The sequence below is a fragment of the Canis lupus genome, chromosome 6 (assembly GCF_011100685.1).
Source record: "Canis lupus familiaris isolate Mischka breed German Shepherd chromosome 6, alternate assembly UU_Cfam_GSD_1.0, whole genome shotgun sequence".
In the NCBI taxonomy this organism is placed as follows: Eukaryota; Metazoa; Chordata; class Mammalia; order Carnivora; family Canidae; genus Canis; species Canis lupus.
Genome location: NC_049227.1, coordinates 70,583,059 through 70,606,241, shown reverse-complemented (window position 1 = coordinate 70,606,241; position 23,183 = coordinate 70,583,059). Strand labels below are relative to the sequence as shown.

The following is a 23,183-nucleotide window of genomic DNA, read 5'->3' as shown; positions in this document are numbered from 1 at the left end:
ACACAGAAATGTTTTCCTGTTTTTCTTTCTAATACAAGGATTACTCAACGTTAAAAGGCAAAATACCTTATCTGTGCAGGGCAAGCTCATAGCAGGCAACTTAATGTGTTTAGTGTTTGTTGAATAATTGCACATTGTTTATTAAATAAATGTCCTTGTGTTGTCTTCCCCTGGTTTTATGCAACTGATGTGCCCCTAAAACGTGGAGCATAAATTAAATGAATCCTTTTTCCAGGTTTATATATAACAACTCCTTACGTGCTAAATATATGTGGGTGTTTTTTTAATTCTTCATTAGTTGAGGCATTTCATAACCCTGAAACTTTAAATTTCAGTACTTTCAAGGTGCAATAATGGACTCAGATATTTCAATATATTTGAGGCAACTTAACACTCAACATGATTCCTTTTTCTAAATAAGCTAATAAGTAGCCAGTTATTTCTATTTGTCTTTTCACATGCTGGGTAGAAGAAACATAAAAATAATGTACCTTTGCCTAAACACAAATTGCAGAAGTTATCGTTTTTTAACCAAATCCAGCTTGTATTTCTTTCAAGACAAAAAGAAACTAAGATTACCTATCTCTGAGTTATTCTCTGAAATGTGATGAGTGCCAAAAAAGAAAGCACGGATGTTACAGGAAAATAATGGCTGTAGATAGAAAAGTGGTTCCCTCCCCTCCATGCACCATTCTTCTCTTCAAAGAAGCACATTGTCCAAAGGTGAATCGTTGGAAGAAACTAACCCATCCATTCACCTAGGCAAAATCCTTCCACTGAATAGCCATCAGGGGAAGCTAGGCCAGTGCTTACCATGCTTATTAAATACTACTTCTGTAGTGGTGCACAAAGGAAAAAAGAGATTTTGGTGGAATGTAACGATATGAACTCAGGATTCGAATGGCTGTAATACTTTAACCAACACTGAGTTCTTTGAAGCTCCTTGATGATCAATCACAAAGCTAAAAATCACTCCTTACCCCTGATTAGAGAAAAAAATCTGATTTTCCTGTTGCATTGCCTTCTTGAAAGAGATTATGGGGGAAAGTGCCACAGTGAAGAGCAGAGACTGAATCAAAGAATATTGATTTTGTGTCTAACCCAGCTTGCACTTTCTCAGTTCCAACACCTTACCAGGAAATATGTAGAGGCTGCTTCCACAATAAAGTCACCTGTAACTAGAGAAAATTATTGGGTAGAGAGATAGAAAAACATACCTTTCTCCATGACAATGCTTGAGTGTTGTCATATATATATATATATATATATATATATATATATATATATTTATATATTTCTTCTTTTTTTCCTTTCTCTTTCTCTCTTTTTAACCACCTTCACTGCTTCTAATTTTTGTGATTTTAAAGAAAATGCCATGATAGTGAAGGGACATCTTGGGTGTTGTTGGTGCTTCCCTGCAACTGGGTTCCTCTCCACCATCGCTGCAAGTGCAGTAGTCACCATCTCATTGTCTTCTGTGAAAGGTGCACGTAGATTTCATACATATATCATAGTGGGTGGATGTGCTCATCAGAGGCCTATATCTAAACCACTTTGTTGCACGGGTTCTTAAAGTTGCAGTGGGATGCAAAGTAGGAAACAGATGCAAGAGCCGGCATGAAGGAAGAGTTGACATGACTCAGTAACTAATGGGGAACAAAGGATGAGGGAGAGGGCAAAGTCAAGGGTGACGCACATAGCCCGGAGAATAATGGTGCTGCCATCCAAAAAAAAAAAGAAAAAAATTAAATTAAGTGATTCAGGAACTGGACATAAACCCTTGGCTGCATTAATGTAATCATGAATTCCTGAACCATGAACGAGCGGAAGGAAACAGTACTCACAGCCCCACAGTTGTGAACACTTAGTTGTTCTTCTCTTACAATGTGCAAATCAGCAGTTGCAAGCTTGGGTTTTAGAAAGCCTTCTCAGAAGTCAGGGCACCGTCCTGAAAACATTAGTCCTGTTAACAGCGTGCTGGTCATGGGGGATTGTTACAGGCCCAGTCCAAGGTGAATGGCAAGTGCTCTTTGAGTCAGGGTTCCTCGGAAGAGTGGCAGGTCCAAAGCCAGTTAAAAACTGGATAATGGCCTCCTGATAAATAAAATGGCACTTCTGAGGCTGAACATAATTGAAGGAGCTTTGTGCTGATAGAAGACTAAGGAAGCTTTCCTAGGGGAGGCTGGCATGCAAATGTCACTTTCTGGGTTTTGTTGATTGTGAAACTGGAGACCATACTGGTAGGAGGGGTGCATGATGACAGCCCAAAGCAGGGAGGCAAGAGTCTTGCCTGTGTCTCTATGATGATCTAAGACATTAATCGCCATGAGATTCCATTAAGTATGTGCCTCACCAAATCAGGAAGGTATAAATGACATTCTTAATTTTCTGAGTTTGTTTTGCAGTGAAAATTTAAAAGACTGAAATTAATTTAGTTAAATTGATATTTTGCCTCATGATTTCAGGGATTTAATAGTGAATATGCCTCTTGATGTTGATATATCTACTGTGGGTTCATTTATTCTCTTTTCTTTGGCACCGCTGCATGTAGCCGGCCCTTTGCTATGATTTGTTATTTATAAAATGTACAGAGCTCAGTTCCATCCTGACAGATGAAATCAGAATCCTGGCTGAGCCGTGGGTCAACTGACTAGAAAAGAATTTAAAACCTGATCCTGTCCCAGCTATAAGATAAATAAGATCTAGAGATCTAATGCACAGTATGGTGACTACAATTAACAATACTGTATTATATACTTGAAACCTTTCTTCTTTAAAGATTTTATTTATTTACTTGAGAGAGAAAGAGACAGAGAGAGAAAGAGAGAGCACAGCTGGGAGCAGGGGCTGGGAGCAGAGGGAGAGGGAGAAGCAGATTCCCTGCTGAGAAGGGAGCGTAACTTTGGGCTCGATCCCAGGACCCCAAGATCATGACCTGAGCTGAAGGCAGACACTTAACTGCTGAGCCGCCCAGGTGCCCTATACTTGAAAACTTTTAATAGAGTAGATCTTAAATGTTGTCAACACACACACACACACACACACACACACACACACACTGTGATCATGTAAGGCATGGAGAGGTTAACCAACATTATTGTGAGAATCATTTTTCACAATATGTACATGTCTCTAATTGTCGTGATGCACACCTTAATCTTACATATGTTATGTCATTAATAGCTCAGTAAAGCTGGGGACGGGAGGACCTGATTCTGGAGGTATATGGCTGGAAGGGGTGTGTGTGAGGCTTACCAAATTTTAAGTGGTGATTTAGGTCACATCCCTGTCGTATATCCTTAGACATATCAGGAAGCCTCTCTGTTACACCATCAATGAGAACACATTGGCAAATTGCTTAAACTTCCTTGAGGATAAAATATTGGCAATTTCCTACTTAGGAACATCCTGCATTCCAAAAATTATTCCATTAAATTGGACATATTGAGGGCCTACTATGTGCCAGGCATAGTTTTATCTAAGATGGGACCTTTTTGCTGACCAGCATCCCTTCACTGGCAAGTTTCCAGTCAGTTTGCAAGTCAGCTATTTATAAATTGGGACACATTTTGCTAAAGAAACAAATTTTAAAATAGTGGTTAAATTCTCAAGCCAATCTTCAAAAGCTAATTTAATTTATAATACAGTGGAACTCAACCTCTAATAGAATCCTCAAACCTAACTACCATTTATAGCAGTGATTTTCAACCCTGGCTGCACACATCACACTATAATCACCTTGGAAGACTTTTTCTTTTTTAATTTATTTTAAAAAATAAGTATGAAGACTCAGACCATACCCCCAGAACAATAGAATCAGAATCCATTATCAGAGCAATGATGGGAAATGGAGCCTGGAAATGGGTAGAGAGGACTAGAAACAAGGCCTCTAGGGAGAATGACATCAGGTCCAGGTGTTATGGCACTGATGGATAAAATAAGAAGAAAGGATGTCCCTGGGAGGAGGAATAGACTGTAGACTCACAACCTTTGGGAGATTTTGATTTCTGGTGACAGTAAAGGGTTTTTCAGGAATGAGAAAATGGTAAAGAGGTCTGGACCATTCAGCTTCAGGAGCACAGGATTGGTGCGGCAGTGATGGAGAAGGAGGTGGCAAGAACAGAACCCAGTCGGTCATCATCACTCACCAGTTCTCTTTGTCCAGTTCATGAGGAAGGAAGGCAGCTCTACCTTCAAGCCTCTTTCTTATTTGGGAATAATGCTTTCATGGAATTTCATGCCTCATATTTCCCTTCCACGAAAGGCAAATATGTAGTCCTCTTCATCCTTTGGCATCATTATGGATCCTCGGGACTAAGCAGGGTAAGGGGAATGGAAGAAGAGTGGACAACACACACACACACACACACACTGTGATCATGTAAGGCTCCATGTGATCATCCAATAAATGGGCTCCAATAATAAGAGCAGGCTGGCGATTCTGAGGCTGAACTTTCAGAGTTCCGTAGCTCTTCCTCTGGTCACTCCCTTGCAACTTCTTCTTTTTTTCTTTTTTTCCCTTGCAACTTCTTTAGTCAGAATGTCAGGCATCAGAAACATGGGCGTCTAGTACTGTCAACAGTCAATGAAAACAGATATGCCAGGTAAAAAGATCTTCTCAACTGTTTTCCTGTGTCCTTCTCATTTTTATAGTTTGGGTGTGGACATTTCTGTTTCTGACATTCCATGAGTGTTGCAATGCAGGGAAGTCTGTTGAGATACCATTCTCACATTTCAATCAGATACTCTTAAGCTCTTTTTTTTTTTTTAAGATTTTATTTATTTATTCATGAGAGACACAGAGAGAGGCAGAGACACAGGCAGAGGGAGAAGCAGGCTCCCTGCGGGGAGCCCAGTGCAAACCCAATCCTGGGACTCCAGGATCATGCCCTGAGCTGCAGGCAGACGCTCAACCACTGAGCCTCTCAGGCATCCCAGGATACTCTTAACTTCTAAGTTATACTCTGCATTTCTTCCTGGCACTTTCTATGATAAATTGCTTCAGCTCTGTGTTCTAGTTCTCTCTTGATGGCATTTTGTCTGCTCTGGATCAACGAAAATACTGGACTAGAAGAGTCCTGGAGATACATGAAAGTTTTCTATTCTGAATAGAAGAAAGGAACTACTGCCATTATCTTCTCTCTTCTTTACATATTTGGATATTCCTGATTTTTTTCCTAACATGGGTAGAATAAATTACTGTGAACAAAAGAGGGGATGCCTGTTTCTACAAGTTTCTGAAGGTACTGGTATGGGGGAGTTTCTGGTATGGAGAGGGTATGCACACAGAACAACTTTTTCCCATGTGTGAATGAACTGTAAGCCACAAACACATAGGTCTCTACCCCCACAGGTTGCTGGCCAAGCTGTGTAGCCATGCTAAGGGGAAAATACCACCTCCATGAAAGAAATTCTTCACCTCACTAATAAGCAGGGAGTTTAGCTCAAATGGAAATTCTAGATTAGATTTCAAAGGAAGAACGTTCTCCTTTCAAAACCCACATCCCATCTCAAGAATAGAGAGAAAAATGGGATTTTTTTTTCTAGGACTGAAATTTCTGGACAAAATTAAACTGGAATAACTTTCAACCTTCGTGGGCAAACAGCTAGTTTAAGAGGTGAGCCTCCATTAGCTTTGACTGTTTCAAGGAAGATCCCATCACCACATCCTTTGACTACAGGTGTCCTACCAAAGCAGACAGACTCCTTTTTAAAGAATTTGCTGGTGCTAAAGTAGAAGAACCAGATCTGTGCCTGCTTTGATACATTGATGATGGCCTATCATTTGCAAAGGTTTTGTGTGTAAGGTAGTCAGTGAATGTCAGCCTCCTGGAAAACTGACAAATAAAGCCTCCTTCTCTTAGAGACGTAACTTCACAGTGCCTGAAGATTCATGTCAGTTGTTGCTCCTGACCTTTCTTAATTGAATTATCCTTCTTTAGTGAGCCAGATAAAAATGATTTTAACAGGGGCGGGGGGGAAATTGGGGCAGTGCTTAGCTTTTCCTATTAAAAATAAATATGCCCCTCGAAATAATTTATTTCAGGACACATTGAGCCATGTCACTCAGTCAAAAAAGTGGTAATAGCTTCAGATGGGCAGCAAAATTAGTTTTTCTTAGCCAGAAGAATGGGAGAGCTACTTTGAGTTTTTTCAGTTTCACAATTATGTGTAGCCGATTGCCCAGGCTCTGGCTGAGGCTGGTTTACTGATGATCCCAGTGGTACTGGAGGCTTTAGTGAGAAGCTTGGATACCCAATCTCCTTCAATGGGGTGAAATGACCTCAAATCTCTGTCTTCAATCCTTGTTAAAACTTTTGGTTGTTTAAAAGTTCTTTTTAAGCATAAATTTTCATTTTGAAAGAGAAACATGGTTTTCGGAAGCATTTTTGTCAGAAGCAAGTTTGAATCTGATTCTGTGCTAGGATTATTTCTAAAGGAAAATCTTGGTTTCACTCAAGTTCCAGTTAAGTCAAAAAGCTAAGGGAGTGTGAGTCATTTCATTTCTAAAAAAGGAAAAGTGGCAGGGAAAAGGGCTTTTATCTACTTAGATATACTCCTACCTGATTACAATCTCTCCTCTACCACCCCCCCTTCAGTCTTAAAGAAAGTATATGTAGAAAGAATGGATGATAAGAGAACTAAAAGAGAAAGCCAGAACCTTCCATTAATTACCTTTATCAGGTTAGCAGCAGAACAGGCACCTATGCCTCAGGTATAGACAGGTGATTAGCATTCAGAATCCTGAAGCCTACGTCAATTTAGGAAGGCCATGATTTCAAGATAAGTTGAAGGGGAAGTTAGAAAGAGGCAATTTTTAAGGCCTAAGTATTAAACTAAGATCAGATCAAATAGTGATTGTTAATAAGAGTTAAAGATTAGTTAGAAGTGAAGTCCCTAATTATACCTAGAGTTTTTAATAGACTCATTTTGTTAGAGAGGGTCTTAGGGGGTCAACCAATCCAACTTCATGTCTCAGGTTGCAAAGAACAGACACCTCCTCCAGCAGACACATGCCCAAAGGGAGAATTTATGGAAAGGTTATTGAACCTAAAGGCTGGAAGGAAGCCATGCCCGGGGAATGAAGTGAATCTAGGAACTTGATCATCATTTCAGGACTTATCCCTTCATTTTTTTTTTTTTTAAAGTTGATGCATGTCTCCACACCTGTGGCATAAAGCTATTGTTTGAACATGACCATGATGGAAATTCTAAAAGCTGTTTTGAGTCCTGAAGTCATAAATACAAATCTGTAAGCACTAGTATCTCTGTGCTAAAATATACAGCTGTACCCTCCAGCATGGGCTCTGTTACTGTAACTACAACTCCAGACCTTTAGTGATGAAAGACCCTAAACCTCCCTATGCCAGTCTTCTTATTCTGTCATTAAAAAAAAAAAAAAAAAAAAAATGCGGCCCAAGAAGAAGTGGGAAGTTCAAGATTTCTTAGAGGACTAACAATAGAATCTGAAGACTTGAGGTTCTTTGTTTTTTTTTTTTTGTTTTTTTTTTTTTTTTTTTTTTTTTAAAGATTTTATTTATTTATTCATGATAGTCACAGAGAGAGAGAGAGAGGCAGAGACACAGGCAGAGGGAGAAGCAGGCTCCATGCACCGAGAGCCCGACGTGGGATTCGATCCCGGGTCTCCAGGATCGTGCCCTGGGCCAAAGGCAGGCACCAAACCGCTGCGCCACCCAGGGATCCCGACTTGAGGTTCTTTGATGACTGCCCGGTCAGACATGTGGCATCTTGGACAATTCTGAGACCAATGACTGAGAAAGAACTTCGTTAAGAACCTGAGTTTTCTACTATTAACTGTCTTTGGGCAAGTAGTTTATAACTCCCTGAACCTACATTTGTATATTGGGGATATTAATGCTCTCCATAGGTCAGGGTTGTTGTGAGGACTAAATGACATAACCTATGCACAGCTCTCAGAACAATGTCTAGTACATATAAATGCTCCATAAATGATAACAGTTATTATTATTAATAAAAAAATGTAGTCAGCTCTTTGCTGCATAACAAATAACCCTGAAACTCAATGGCTGACAAGTACATTTATTTCCTGCTCACATGTCCATGATCAGCTATAACTTTGCTGAGCTTAGCTGAACTTGGCTCTAGTTTTGGGTTCATGTCTGCTGCATGGGTGTCCTCATCCCAGGAATCAGGTTAACGAAGCACCCCTTACTGGGATTTGTTGTTCTCGTGATGGAGGGAAGCGACATGTGAGAAATGGGAACCATGTGATGCCTTTTAAATTCTCTGCTGGGAACTATCACTACTACTTCTGTTCCATTGGTCAAAGCAAATCACTTGGCCAAGCCTAAAGTCAAGGAGGCATGGAAGTTACTGTATTCACAAGCAAGCCATGTTCTGGGAGGTGATGAACAATACAACCTAACACAGGAAGACTGAAAGAAAATCTATGGTCATTGAGACAAGGGCCTCTAGAGTAGCTTAAATAGTCTGAAACTAGAACCTACACAGGCTTCACAGAATTTCTCATGTCTTTGAAATTATGGGCCATTTAGGTAAGCCAGAGATCCAAGGCAAACAACAGAGTTTGGAAATAGAGATTAGGTATAAAACGACACAGTAGCATCTCTTCTTACAGAAACTTTACTCGGTGGAGGAGATGTTGCATTCACAGGTCATTTAGTTCAGCATTTCTAGGGCTGAAAGGTATTTTTTAAAAGGTTCACACTCTTAAAGCAGCAATGGTATTTGTTTTCATTTCCACTGGTCAAAAAAATTCAGTAAATTCGACATTTATTTAAAAACTATTTCCCTTTTAAATGGAACAGGTCAAGAGCCTCCAGGGGTATTGAGGGAGGCTCCTTGGTGGTAAGTGAAGTTCAGAAAAGTTTGTTCATGCCTCGTAACTTAGTGTATAACACGGACAAACACTACTGTTGTATCCATTATCATCACACATATTTTAATTGTTTTTATTCTTTGTCATATATTGTTTACATTTGTTCACAATTCTGAATTAATGAGGAATTTAATGAGGAAGAAAAAAACATAATTCTGCCCATTTTTCCCTAGATACTTTTCTCCAGATCCATAAATTTCCATCATCTGAAAAAAACTAGCTATATAGAACATCAAAATATCTCTAATATTTCAAAGCACAATGTAAGGAAGGAAAATAAATCAGTGTTATGTATGCATCCTGTGTCTAACCAATAATCTATTATGGAAATAAACATGGATGATGCGTTGAGGTCCATTCCAGATTAGAGGAGAGATGAGAACGTTTCAGTATTCCCTTTATTCTCATACCTCAGTGTAACTGCAGGGGCCATTCCCTCTGTTTGAAAGGCTTCTCCTTCCTCTTTTTCTGCCTGATATTCTTATGCAGCCTTGATCCACCACTCAGCTCTTACTTCCAATTGGGAAAGAATCACCTTCCCCACTTTCCCTCCACTATGTCTGTTGCTCATCCCTCGGTGGTCCCATAGCACTTGCAGAGAGTTACCCTCTTGAGAGCCCTATTTCTGAATGTGGTCATCGAGTTTGTCTCCCCCACTTGATCCTGAGTTAAGATCAAGGGCAACTTGGTATTTTCTGGGCATGGTACCTGATCTCACACCTAAAGCGTGAATGGATAAGGGTAAGCAGAATAAGCATGATCAGGTTAGAAACTGAAGAGGATGTGAGGGGAGAGCATTTCAGGAAGAAGGGAGGTATACATCAGCAAAGTGAGTAAAAAGACAGAAACTGGCGATGTGTTTAAGGAGCAAAAAAAAGGATGCGCATGACTAGACCAGAGAGTTCAGGAGAAGTCCTGGAAAATAGAGTGGAGAGTTTCGTTTGTGGGAGAGATGCCCATCATCTTAGTCTGTTTGGGCTGCCATAACAAAACAGCCTTGCCTGAACACAACAGAAACCTATTTTCCCACAGTTCTGGAGGCTGGAAGTCTGAGATCAGGGTGCCAGCATGGACAGTTTCTGGTGAGAACCCTCTTCCTGGCTCAAAGAGTTCTCACTGTCTTCTCAAGTGATGGGAAAAAAGAGAGCTCTGGTATTTCTCCTTCTTCTTGGAAGGGCACTAACCCTATCATGAGGGCCCCGTCCTCATGAACCCATGTAAAGCTAATTACCTCCCCAAAACCACATCTTCAAATGCCAACACATCGGGCATGAGCACTTCAACATAAGAATTTGGAGGGAAGAGCCCGGGTCGCTCAGCAGTTTAGTGCCACTTTCAGCCCAGGGCGTGATCCTGGAGGCCTGGGATCGAGTCCCATGTCAGGCTCCCTGCATGGAGCCTGCTTCTCCCTCTACCAGTGTCTCTACCTCTGTGTGTGTGTGTGTGTCTCATGAATAAATGAGTAAAATCTTAAAAAAAAAAAAAAAAAAAAAAAAGAATTTGGAGGGAATATCCTGTGGTTGAGGAACCAGACCCACCCTAATGAAGTAGGCCCACAAGATCTCCACCATCCATCCCTGCCGTTCTTGAGGTTCCATTTTTCTTTTGAGAAAGTGAATGCCATCGCAGAAATCAGTTTTTCCAATGTAAGGGGCTTTAAAGCCAGAGGGCAAGAGCAAAATAATCTTTTAATTTTTGAGATGAATGAACAAAGTAATTTTTGTGAGTGCTATCTTCTATTTCTACAGCAGCCATACATCATACCTTTAGGAGTGGTACCATTTTACTTTTAAATGTACACTTTGAAAAGAACACAGTCGTTTCTTATTATGCTCCTTTTTGTACAGTTTCATCAGATTCATCAAGAGTCAGAGAGTCCTGTTGATTCTATGGCAGGAAAACTATTTGTTATATTCACAGTCCAAGGGCCTACTGATTAGCACAGGCGTTTCGCATTAGCTGATTGGGAGTCTACCTCTGAGGGGTACTGCTTTACTCCACTCGTGGTCCATTTTTCAGTGTATTTCAGGTCTGGATTCCTTTCATTTGGTGCATTCTTTTAAGAATCACCATCTACAGCACGATATTTTTCTTCATTTGAGAAGTTTATGTCCGTTGGCAAATGATTCAAGATCGAGAGTTCTCCTGCCTGATTTGCAGAAAGTTGCTGCTGCCTCCAGATTTGCTGGGCAGGTCCCACTGATAGATAGTACAAATATACAGTGTTAATATAATGGGAAAGCTCCAGAGTATTTCCATAGCTCCTGACAATCGAATAATATACAAAAATATATGACTAAGGGACAGCTGAAATTGTTTCCACCCTTTGAGTTCTGCTTCCATTAGACTGGTTCACAATATTAGATTGAATCCCAAGGTGCTCCTGAAAATCATCAGCTGTTTTTCTTGCCCAGTCTCTTTGTTTAAATGTATTCTTTCAGTATCCATGGGCTTTTGGGGGAAAAAATGGGGGAAAGAATGTTTTTAATTGAAGAATCTGTATTGTGTCAGGTATTTCTTCTCCCTAGGAAGGTATATGGAAACTTACTTTGCTATTTTTATTTATCCTGCCAGGGTAGTGTATTGATGAGAGAACTGAGATCCAAGAGTGTTAAAACAAGACGTGAGATAGTGATTAATTCTTTTTTTTTCAAATTCCCTTTTTACTCCGGAGTATAACAGATTCGGAAGCAGCTGCCAATATTGTGCTCTCCAATAAACCTCCATCATTGGAAGGGTTTTGATCCCCTTTGGGCTTTGATAAATGATAATCATGCTTTTTAAAATGTTAGCGTGGAGTGCCCCAGGCCTTGTTTTCAGCAGTTCCTAGAGGAAATGGGTTAGAAACAGTAAAATTCAGGCTGCAAAGTTTGAGCCAAAGGCCCCCTAAGGGAATCATTCCATGAAGAGGAAGCAACCAGAAACAGAAGCAACTAGATTCCTCATCCTTGTTCCTACCTGACACATTTTGCCTTTTCCTATTGCAAATTCCCCATGGCAGGTCAGGACTTGCCCTTTGGGTCTAGACCAGGTGAATTTGCTGATTCCTGGGGTTGTATTAAAGGTAAGATAATGATTTAGTATTGACCAAATCTGAATGGCTTTGGATAGGTTTGTAAAGAAAGATCAAGAAGTAAGATGTTTGGCTAGTTGAAGAAAACCAGTGGGACAGTGAGTGCAGTGGGCAGAATGAGAACTGTAGTTAGGGGGAACCTGGCTTTTTAGGATCAAGGACATCCTCAAGGCAAGCCACTCAAGTCAAGAGTAGGCACTGGGAAATCAAGAAATCTATTGCCTTTTTAGAGCATGGTGATTTGGGGACAGAGGGGAATCTGATGAGATACGAGAAAGAACTTACCGCACAGAGCAGCACCACCACCCCACCCCACCCCGACACACACAAAGAATGATCTCATCTAAAATATCAATAGTGCTGAGATTGAGAAACTCTGATATGGAGAAAGTGCTATTACTTCATCCATCAAAGATAAGCTTCTTGAGCTCAGAACCCAAGTCATTGAGCTAAAGGTGTTCAATAATTAGCAAAGCATCCTGTGAATAGATTGTAGATTCAATGTAGTCCCGTTTTCTTTTGAAGAGTATCCATTTTAGTTTCTTCAGTTCCTCCTCTGAAATTCCCCCAAAGGGAGATCTCGGTCATGAGAAAGTTCCAGCTGACCAGGCGATAGGAGGAAAATGCTTCACAATATGTTTCCAGAAATGAGAAGATGAGCAAGTATGCTCAGAAGCAAAAGTACAGGTGAATGAAGCATGCTGACAGCCAAAAAGATTGAGATTGGTAAGAAATAAGGATAGCTTGACAGACAACGAATCCCTGTGGGCTTGTGATGACCTTTAGACATCCAGAAACAGTAAGTAAACATCAAGGGGCAAGGTAGCTTATATTTTATTGGTAATAAACTAGATGAAAGATCATATTTTAAATGATATGCCTTCAAGCATGTGCTATATCAAGGTGTTGACAGCATCATTTTTCCAAGAGATGAGCAAGTAAATTTAAGTAGTTTCCAAGTAGTAAGTATCTTGATTACCAAGGAGCAGTGGGATGCGAAGCTTGGCCAGTGGAAACAGATGATTGATAGCTTCCTCTTAACACTCCTGCCTTTATTTTCCTCTGCACGGCTCATTATTCTGCTGCATTAATTTAAGCTTTCTTATTGTATTGAATTAGGGGCTTAAATTCCCTTATCATCCCTATGGGAATCTTGATTGTTTATTTGTAGATGACAATAATTGTTTTTATCGATCCCCAAATGTAGAAGGTATAAGAAGTGCTATGGCTGATGGCCAGCTGGTACATAGTTAGTGCCGCGTGCATGAGTGACAAATTACAAGACAGTATTTGGCCCCAGAGGAGACCCTTTAAGAATTTTTAAAAGCATCTGATAGTCTTCACTAGGTCTCTTCTAGCTAAAAAGCATAAACAAGTTCACATACATCACCTCAAGTCTTTTTGTTGTTTTTATTGGACCTCAAAAGGTCTAGTTGGGTGTAATCTATACATCCTCATTTCTAGAACACCCACACAGCAGGACTTTGGAATGATGTAAAGAATTCCCAGAGCCAGTGCCATCCAGGCCAGTGAGTCTCATTAGAGACCCAGATCACCAGGGCAATTATTCAGAAGAATTCCTGGATTAATCTAGTGGTTGCCATTACTCCACCAAAAGTATTCTTTACATGACATTAGCTCCAAGTTTTTTGAGAAGACACCACTTTGCTATCCCCAGCATGTACTATGGGTAAGAAACCTCACATGATTTCACATCCCAAATTTATCAGAGGCACCAGAGAGAGAAAATGCAACTGTCTAATTAAAGTGCTGTTTTTAGGACAAGGCACTTAAGCAGTATGTGTCCCCACAGTCTGAACCAAATGCAACACAGCTTGAAGATTTTCAGCCTAACTCTTATGATCTGTCTATCCAGAAACAAAATAAGGTTTTGCTTAAAAGTAATAGATTAAGCTTAAAAGTAATCAACTATCAGAGACATGGCAAAGTTTCCTTATTAGTTGATGAGATGGAAAGATCTTTGACCAGATGCCAAACTCTGAAATTCTTGACCTTCTTTTCGTGTAGTAAAGAGAAGAGAGATATGTAGAGGAACCACTTTCTCAACTTTACCCTATTTATCCTTTGCTTCTGTTCTCAAAGTTTGTTGTTGAACGCTCAAAGTGACTATGCTGGTTTGGACCGGAATGAGCCAGGAGACCTTGTTTTGCAGAGTTGAGGTCCACATGTCACACAAATGATGATCCCCTCATGCTGGAGCTATAATATTATCTAGGTCCTTGACAGCCACTCTATGGACAAATTGACTCCTGGAAAACCACACAAAAGGAAACACAATTTGTCCTAATTTCAGTTTACTTTTCCTCTTACTCAAATTAAGCTTTACTCTCAATACTATGATCTAATTGTGTCCTTGGTCTTGGACAGCCATTCCAGCATGTTCCAGGAGCAGTAATGTGAAAGATAGAAAAGTTAAGCGACTATAGCCACCACCATTGTGGGGTGAAACTTTATACCCTTTTTATATATGCCTCAGACATTTAGTGGCACGCCCACCACACAAGTGGGCATTAAATGTAGTCTGACTGATTAAAATGTTTGTTAGTTACACATTCAGCATGTGTGGAGCGTATTACTGTAGAATGGGTAAAACTTAAAACAGACTGACTATTGAGGGTGATGATCACAGAAGCATTTGTTTTTAAAAATAGAACAAACCTTAGATATGACTTGGTTCAACCATCTCATTGTTTTTGTCTGTTGCCTATAGCACACTTCATGTATTTATGTATTTGTTTGTTTGTTTTCGTTTTTATTGAAGTTCAATTTGCCAACATATAGTATTACACCCAGTGCTTATCCCATCAAGTGCCCTCCTTGGTGCCCATCACCCAGTTACTCTATCCTCCCACTCTCCTCCCCTTCTGCAACCCTTTATATGTTTTCCAGAGTTAGGAGTCTCTCATGGTTTGTCTTCCTCTCTAATTTTTCCTACTCAGTTTCCCTCCTTTCCCTTATAATCCCTTTTACTACTTCTTTTATTCCCCATATGATGATTGTCATTCTCCGATTGACTTATTTCACTCAGCATAATACCCTCTAGTTCCATCCACATCAAAGCAAATGGTGGGTTTTAGTCTTTTCTGATGGCTGAGTAATATCTCATTTTAGAGACAAGGAAACTAAGATGACCCACAGAGGTTAAATACATTGTCCAAGGCTTGGTAGTGGCAAAGCTGGAACGTGAAACTAGGTGTCCATACTCTCAATTCCATACTGCTCTCTGTACTGACTGAAACACATGGGCTTGTGTTTTGTTGCATGTATTGTGATTGTTTTGACAGGTATGCCATCCCACAACACCGTGTATTCTTTATGAAAATATTCATCACAGGGCACCTGGATGACTCAGTTGGTTAGGTGTCTGGCTCTTGATTTCTCAGCTCAGTTCTTGATCTCAGGGTTGGGAGTTCAACCCTGCATTGGGCTCCATGCCCACTTAAAAATATATTTATTTATATATTTTATATGTATATAATTATATATAATATAATTTCTGACATAGGATTGTAATAACTATTTAAAAAATAAATAAATGAAACCTATTTTTCTCATCATGTACAAATAAGTTCTGTAATTTTTAGTGATCTCTGCTAGTACATGGTCAGCCTAGCAATGAGAAGGATAGAGAGGATAGAAATATTGAAAAAAAGTAGAATGAGAAGGCAAAAAAAAAAGTAAAGGGGGTATATTGTTCAAGTAGGAATATAACAGGAAAAAATTCAGTATGCAGACAAAATTTCTAGATTCAATTTGGGAGCTTTTAATCAAGACTCTTGCCTCTTCTGATCTCTCCCAATTTTCAAATAAGGACTTGTAAGCAGATGGTGTGTTAGGCAGTTCTCATCATCGCTGCTCCCCCTCAGACCCCAGAACACAGGATGGACGGCGAGTTAAATTGTATAATAAGCAAAGTTGCTCTTGAGCGTATTCCACCTCCCTCTGGTACATCTTCCCACCATTTGGCACCCATTCCTAACCCATGCTGCTGCTACTATTCTTATCACAGAGGAAAGTGCATGTAACTCTATGTGATCCTGTTTCTGGAATATTTTCCGTTTAGAAGACACACCAGGAAATACAAAGGAAGACGACTTACACAGTGGCAATTCAGACTCAGGGGCTGGTGAGCAGAGGGGATGGATATTATGTGGATTGGGTTTATCTCTCCTTACAAATCCCCCAAAGTCAATTAAAATAAAAGTGAGAAAGTCCAGTTATCATAACGCTCTGTGAGCTCGTGGTGCTCCTGAGATGCTTACATGTTGTAAGTTAATTTGATACTAAACAATGCCTATATTTTAAAAATGAAGAATCAAAGAATTCAGAGTTCTAATTATAGCACACCAATTGCTTGGTACTGGAGAGCTAGGTCAATAATATTGGACATCAGTGGAAAGTGACTACTGGCTGAAAGGCTGTACCCAGAGAGTGGTTATCAGTAGCTAAAGTGTCCATTTCTAGAGGAGCTGGCCTTGCTCCAGTATGCCAAGAGGTCTAGATGGAAGGTAGGAAATGTAGTCTTTTTTAGAAGTTGTGCTGCACAGTTAGTTAGTTGCCAAATAACCCGGTGAGACCCTAATGTTCCTATAGGAAAAGATTAAGAAGATAGACAGTCATCTGTTTTGGATGGATTGGGTCCCCTTTGCTAAGACCAAGTACAGAGATCCAGCTTTTCATCCCACGTTCCTTTAAACCATTGAAATTTGGCCACCCCTCCCAATCAGCACTACACCTAACTACATCAGCCACTCTCCTCCTCAGTTACTATGATTCCCATCTTCCTTTTTCCTTAAACATACCAAGCACACTTCCACATTTGTGATTTTGCCCTTTACATTTCCTCTTCCTGGAACATCTTTCTCTCATATGGTCTGTTGAACAAGTGGCATCTGTCTCCTATCACCAGAGGTAGAAGTCCAAGCCCTTCTTCCCACTGTGTCTTATTTGAATCGCCAAGAAAAACATAACACAGTCAAACACTGGGTGGAGCAATGCTTTACTCGCATAAAGAGACAGAAGAAAATCAGCTCTAATAGTGAGCCTCGGTCCTCATGGCCATTGGGTCCTTCCTGGCACCTGATTCAGAGCCATTGGACTGCATGCAACTGAAAGACCCTCTCCACTCTTGGCAGGAGACAGGTTTAGTATGGGATTGACCAGGTGTCATATAACACATATACTTAAGCAGAACAAAGGAGTACACATCGAGCCTGAATCCGGGAGAGATATCCCCACATAAGGCAATAGCCAGGCACAGGCTGTGAGGGCTCCTTATCTCTTATTAAGGAAGTGGTCCAGGCCCAAGGCCCATTCTTAATATGGCTGAGATGAGAGTCTAAAGACTTCACAGATGACACTGCCTTTTCCAATATGTTCCACATGGCTTCTTCCTATTTCCCCACCACCACCAACAACAACCTTCTTCTCCCCACCCCCCCCCAACCTAGAACATTGCTCCCCTTATCAGAGGCCTTCTGAGGCCAACCTTGATAAATATAGCCACCTCCCAATCTATAGAGAATCTTTGATTTTTTGATAATTGCTATATCGCCAGCATCTACAACAGTGATTGCACATAGTAGGTGTTCAATAAAAATGTGTTGAAGAGATTGGTAACACAGGCCTCACAAAGGAAAAGTCTTGTCTCATGATGCCTAGAAATCAGTAAAGGAAAACTTTCCAGATGCTTTCACAGACCAAGTCATTCACCTGCACTGCATCCAATTTACACTTAGAAACCCAACAAGTCTTTAAGAAAGTGATATGTCCAGGTAAGCAGTTTAACACCATTATCATTCAGTTTCCATCAGGGCTCCAAGCAACTTTAGAAAACCCATCCTCTGATATACAGCACTAATTTGTATCTTACGGAAAATCAAATAAATTATTTTTTACCCGAAGGGAGCAGGATTATTTGATTTCAGATATTTGCCATATGGCTTCTCTTCCATACAGCATAGCTTCTAGGCTTAAGGTAGTAAGAGTGAGAGCATACCTATAAATTATTCGGAGATAATTCAAAATAAGTGTGTATCTTTGACAGATTGTCAAGTTCTTTAATGCTTTTTCCTGATAACAAGTGCTATGTTTTTTGATGAAAGGTTTCTCATTTCTCACCACACTTTATTGTTGTTATGTGTGTGGAGTTTTTTTGTTTTTGTTTTTGTGTTGTTTTGTTTGTTATTGTTGTTTGTTATTGTTCCCCCACAGAGTCCAGTCTGGCTCTTATCTCAGCACGGGATGGTTTACCTTCATTCTGGCCATGGATGCCTGTTATGGTATTCACGTCTACGGGATGATAAATGACACCTACTGCAAGTAAGATCACAGGAAATTATTTTTATGCATCTCCAATTCTGATATCTTGTCAAAATATCACAATTCATTTTAATACCATAAATCGGAGAAACAGATAAAGCAACAATTATTTCCTGGTGCTCTTTGCTGACATGACATTTTATTGTCAGTGCATCAAGTTGTGACTTTTAGGGGTGATAAAAAGAAAAATATTTACCACAATCTAATGTCAAATGTCAGAAGGAACATTTTTCCCTTAATCAGTGGCATATCAAGGATTTGTGGCTTGGAAATACAGAACAAGTTTAGTGGTTATTTAATTTGCAAAGCAAGTTTGTCATTTCTGCTGCTCTAATGGCTTGATGGATAGCTAGCTATGCAATGGTTCTATTTGATCATGAAGGACAAAATGTCCTGAAGCCTCAGAGAAGCTGACAGCTTAACGAGAATTCCTGGAAATTATATTTCACTACTAAATGAGTAATCCACCAGACCCTTATTTAAAATAGATATGTTTATCCACAGTATACCCTCGCTGGAGGGCTCGTTTCTAAGTATTTAATAAAACAAACCCTCCATGCGTCACCAAGGTAATGAAATATATTTCCCTACTAACAACTTGCACAATTTAACTCAGAGAGTATTTTAATCATATGGTCAAAATGGTAACTAAGCCACAATCTCCATGATCAAATATTTCTCCCCTCACAATAAGTATAAGGGAGCACAGAAGAACCAAATACCTAACCCTGAAAAATCAGAAAGCTTCTTCAAGCTCCGCGACAGCATCAGACTAGCCAAAGTTTGCCTCCATTATCCACCATTTCCTCCTTCAAAGACAGGTAGATGTTCAAATGCAATTGGTGTGATATATAAATTTTATTTGATTTATTAAAGCACCAAGAATCTGCTACATCTTCCTAAAAGCTTTTATACATAATAGCTTTTAACTGAGTTCACGGACAAGAATCACGCATGGCTTTGCAAGTAAATGCATTTACTAGGCACGTAATGGATTCTTGCAAATGAATGCTTCATTCTTCATCTCAATTCTCCTCTCCTTTTTTTTTCCTTTTCTTTTTCTTTTTTAGGACAGAAGGATATAGGAAAGTCCCCTATCACTACTATGAACAAGGAAGAGATGAGTGTGATGAATATTTTCTTCATGAACATGCTCCATATGGGGGGCATAGGTTTATCACTGAAAAGAAAGTATTTGCTAAATGGGCCAAGAAACACAGGATAATATTCACACACCCAAACTGGACAGTGTCTTGATGTTAGTTTTTCTGATCTTGCCACAACACTCGACACCACCATAATACCACAACTGTGATGCTGATGATGCTGATGCGGATGATGATGACGATAAAGACAACAACAGTGATGATCAAGTTTCTGTACATTCTCAGATATGGATGGTGACTCTGCCAGTAATTTGAACTTGGGGTTTCACGGAGGGTGGATGTGCTCTTTACATTCTTTCTGAAGGTTCAACATTACATACTGCACTTTATAATTTAACTGGAATTGAAATGAAGGCCAGTAACATGACAGCAGTGACCTAAGAAATGGGAAGATTACCTTTCAAGATAGCTGCTCAGAATTCCTGGACAGTGCGTAACTCAAAAGCCATGGGATTTGGCCTCATGAGGCAAGGTTATTGACTCTATGGTCTCTTGAACTTGAGCAGCTCCATCATTTTGAAGAATGGTTGATTGTCAGACACTGACCCAAGAAATGCTATCTGGGTACAAGCACTGTACCATAGTTACTAATTAGCCTAGAGGCAGGGAAGGAATCTCTTCCTGACAAACCATGGTCCTACAGTACCTCCTACAGCTAACGCCTCAGGCCATTTCCTAACAATGAACATATCACCGACATCCTACCAATCAGGATTCTTCAACAATTCAAACAAAATGGGCCAACTAGAAATCTTGATGAATTTTCCCTCTCACCACTCCATTCTCACTACCCCAAACAACATAACTAAACATGTCACTAGAGTGATCTCTATTACAGCTTAGTTATTTTTGGTGGAGTCCTAAATATTTCAGAAAGCTATTTAACATGTAAGATACCAACACTGTAATAACATATACTGTGAAAGCATTCTTAAAACATAACCAAAAGGGTTTGCTAACTCTGCTTCAACATCCAACAACACAAAAATATATGCTTTTTAAAATCATGAAACAAGGAAAACAAAGCATATTTTTACATCAATTTGTATCCTACCATACTTCATAATATATATTTGTATATTCAAATTTCTACTTTATAGGCTCAGATGCATCCCTCTGTACATTACATTATCTTGTCAAGTGCCAACTGTTAGACATGGAGAGGAAATGATTCCTTGTATTAAATCTGACCAGAGCTTTTGCCTTCTAGGGGTTTACTTTCCCCTCAGTGTATCAGTTGTTATACCATAATAACAACACTAATAATGACCTTAATGTCCAAAGTGCTTTGTCATTTAAAGTTCTTATACATATGCTGTCCTATGTGATGCCCGTGACCACCCTACTGGGCAATTGCCTACACATTCTGACATCTCCTCAGCAGATGATCTGTAATTTGTTAATTGCTTTGATGCAGATTTCCAGATCTTTCCCTCTGCTAATATTTGTATAGAATAGCATTTATGTAGACTAGTAACCAAGTGATTTCAGTGCCAAATACAATATATTATATCAGGATTATGCAAAAAGTATCACAAGGATGGTCTTGGCCATAGACTAGGACACCTGTGAAGATAGGTAGTTTTGATTTTTTTTTTTTTTAATGATCTTTTTAGGTAGAGAAAAGATGAGGAAGCAGGGATAACAGTAGGGAATGAACACAGAGAAGTAGTTTCCTGTCCCCACCTTGAGATGACATAGTTCTCCATACACTCTTGGCCCATTAAATATTAGAACATTGATTTGCTGAGAGAGCAGATGAGAGACCAGAAATATCCTTGCAAAGGATTCAAAAGACACAGCCAAGCCTAACCGACAGAATGCTGTGGAAGATGAAAGTGATGACACACTTCACCTCAGGAGCTCTTTGCAGCTCTAACCAGTGTGCTAAGTCCCACGATAAGTTCCCATTTGATGGGCCGTCCTGGGCAAAAAGCCTCTTTGCTGCTCTCCACTGCCATTTGTATAACACCAACACTCAAGTCCGTGAAAATGGCCAAACGCCACTTCCATCGGTGGAACTGTTATCGCTGTTATTCTTCTGTTGTTTCCTCGTGTGGTTTTCAGTTCTATGTATGTCAGGGTATTTTTTTCTTTTTTGAGCGAATGATGGATAGAAATGCCCACTCAAAGAAAAATAAACAGATGCAAATGTTAAAATTATAATACAGATTGTTTTCCCCCCTGTTGTGATATAGAAGTTCCACTTTTAAATAAAAAGGAACACTTGATTATCAGAATGCTTCAGAGAACGACACAATTTATTTAGTTTTCTGGTAAATGGAGGGTTAAATCTGTTTGTTCATCCTTGCTTTCCTGCCTCTCCATGGAAGAGACTTTGCAGTGCCCACCATCACTCTGCAGCAGGAGGTATGGAATAAGCAGTGCTTCCTCTGGAGGGGTAAGGGTGGCCTCCCCTCCTCTCTTCTTTCCTGTGTCTTCCCCCCTTTTTTTCTTAACTAAACCCAACCCCACTTTTTATTGTTGTTATCTCTCATCTCTTTTTTTCTAAAAGTGGGAAACAAACAAACAAAAAAAACAAACCTTATTCTCAATTTGGAAACCTAATTGGATGATTCCCAGTGCAATCAGCATTTTGATAGAATCACATAACTTATTTTTCTCTGCAGTCTTAATGTTCTCTGCTTCCATTTCCTGCTCTTCTTTACCTTCAGCTTCCTGATTCTAATGGAAATACAAAGTGTAATTTCTCCCATATTGAGAAATTTTTCATCTAAGATTTATGGATAGAGAAGAGAATGACAAAGGAGGAATTCAAACTTGTCACACAAATTTCTGGCCAATTTCACTGGTTCTAGTCAACTGAGAGGTTTCATCCAGCAGCTGAACATTGAAAAATTCAACTGAGCTCACTCATCACTGATGTATGTATTCCAGAAGTTAATTAACATCTGTAAAAAAACCAAACACATTTCAATTCCATCCAAGGCTCTAGGCAACTGGACTATTGAAAATGGCCACAATTTGCTGAAATCAGCATAAAAACATGCAAGCTAGAAGTAATAGGGTAAATATTACTTTTAATTCTGCAGGATTCTAGAAAAAAGGAAGGAAATTTTTTAAATTTTAAAAGGGTTTTTAAATTAATATTTGAATCCTTTCTAGGTTAGCCTAGTGATTAAGTAGTAATGATTTATATTGTTATGATGGTAAAGTGAATTAGAAAACTTCTAGACTATATCTTACCTTGCTATGAAATGTATCAAAGAAAAACCAATTTGGGAAGATGTTTGTATATATGCACAGAGTCAATTTGTGTGTGTGTGTGTGTGTGTGTGTGTGTGTGTGTGTATAAAAGCATACCTGCAATCCTATATTTGTCAGTGATGTGTATGAATCACAGGAAACCTATTTTAGACTTCAATGAAATTTGTTGGTTTACATTTTTAAATCCTGTTGAAAAAATAAGGCAAAAATCCAAATTAAATATCCCAATTGTAAAGAGTACATAAAATCATATTCAGTGACTGGCTCCCAGAATAAAGCTAGAGAAGCTGCTAAATCTACACCTGAGAGCACAGTTAGATGCCACAGTTGTTACAGATCAGACCTATAAGTACAGCGATCCGTGGTGCAGGCTCTGACGATAGCAGTTCAGCTAAAGTCACATTGAAAAACACTACATCAAGCTGCATTCACTCTGGAGTGGATGAACATTGGTCCCTTTATTCAAATAAGCCTGTCTTTGGCGTAAGCAAAA

At 39.5% G+C, this 23,183-nt stretch overlaps 1 protein-coding gene across 2 annotated transcripts in view; it reads left to right on the top strand.

Annotated features, from left to right (window-relative positions):
- The window catches only part of ST6GALNAC3 (ST6 N-acetylgalactosaminide alpha-2,6-sialyltransferase 3), a 523,593-nt gene extending 501,891 nt beyond the window's left edge, over positions 1–21,702 (top strand). For both annotated transcript variants that reach the window (XM_038541637.1, XM_038541636.1), the window contains exons 4-5: positions 18,189–18,296; positions 19,367–21,702. In XM_038541637.1, coding sequence (XP_038397565.1) covers positions 18,189–18,296; positions 19,367–19,553 — 295 coding nt within the window. In that variant the 3' untranslated portion in view covers positions 19,554–21,702. The remainder of the gene's footprint in view (positions 1–18,188; positions 18,297–19,366) is intronic.
- Positions 21,703–23,183: the final 1,481 nt, after the last annotated feature.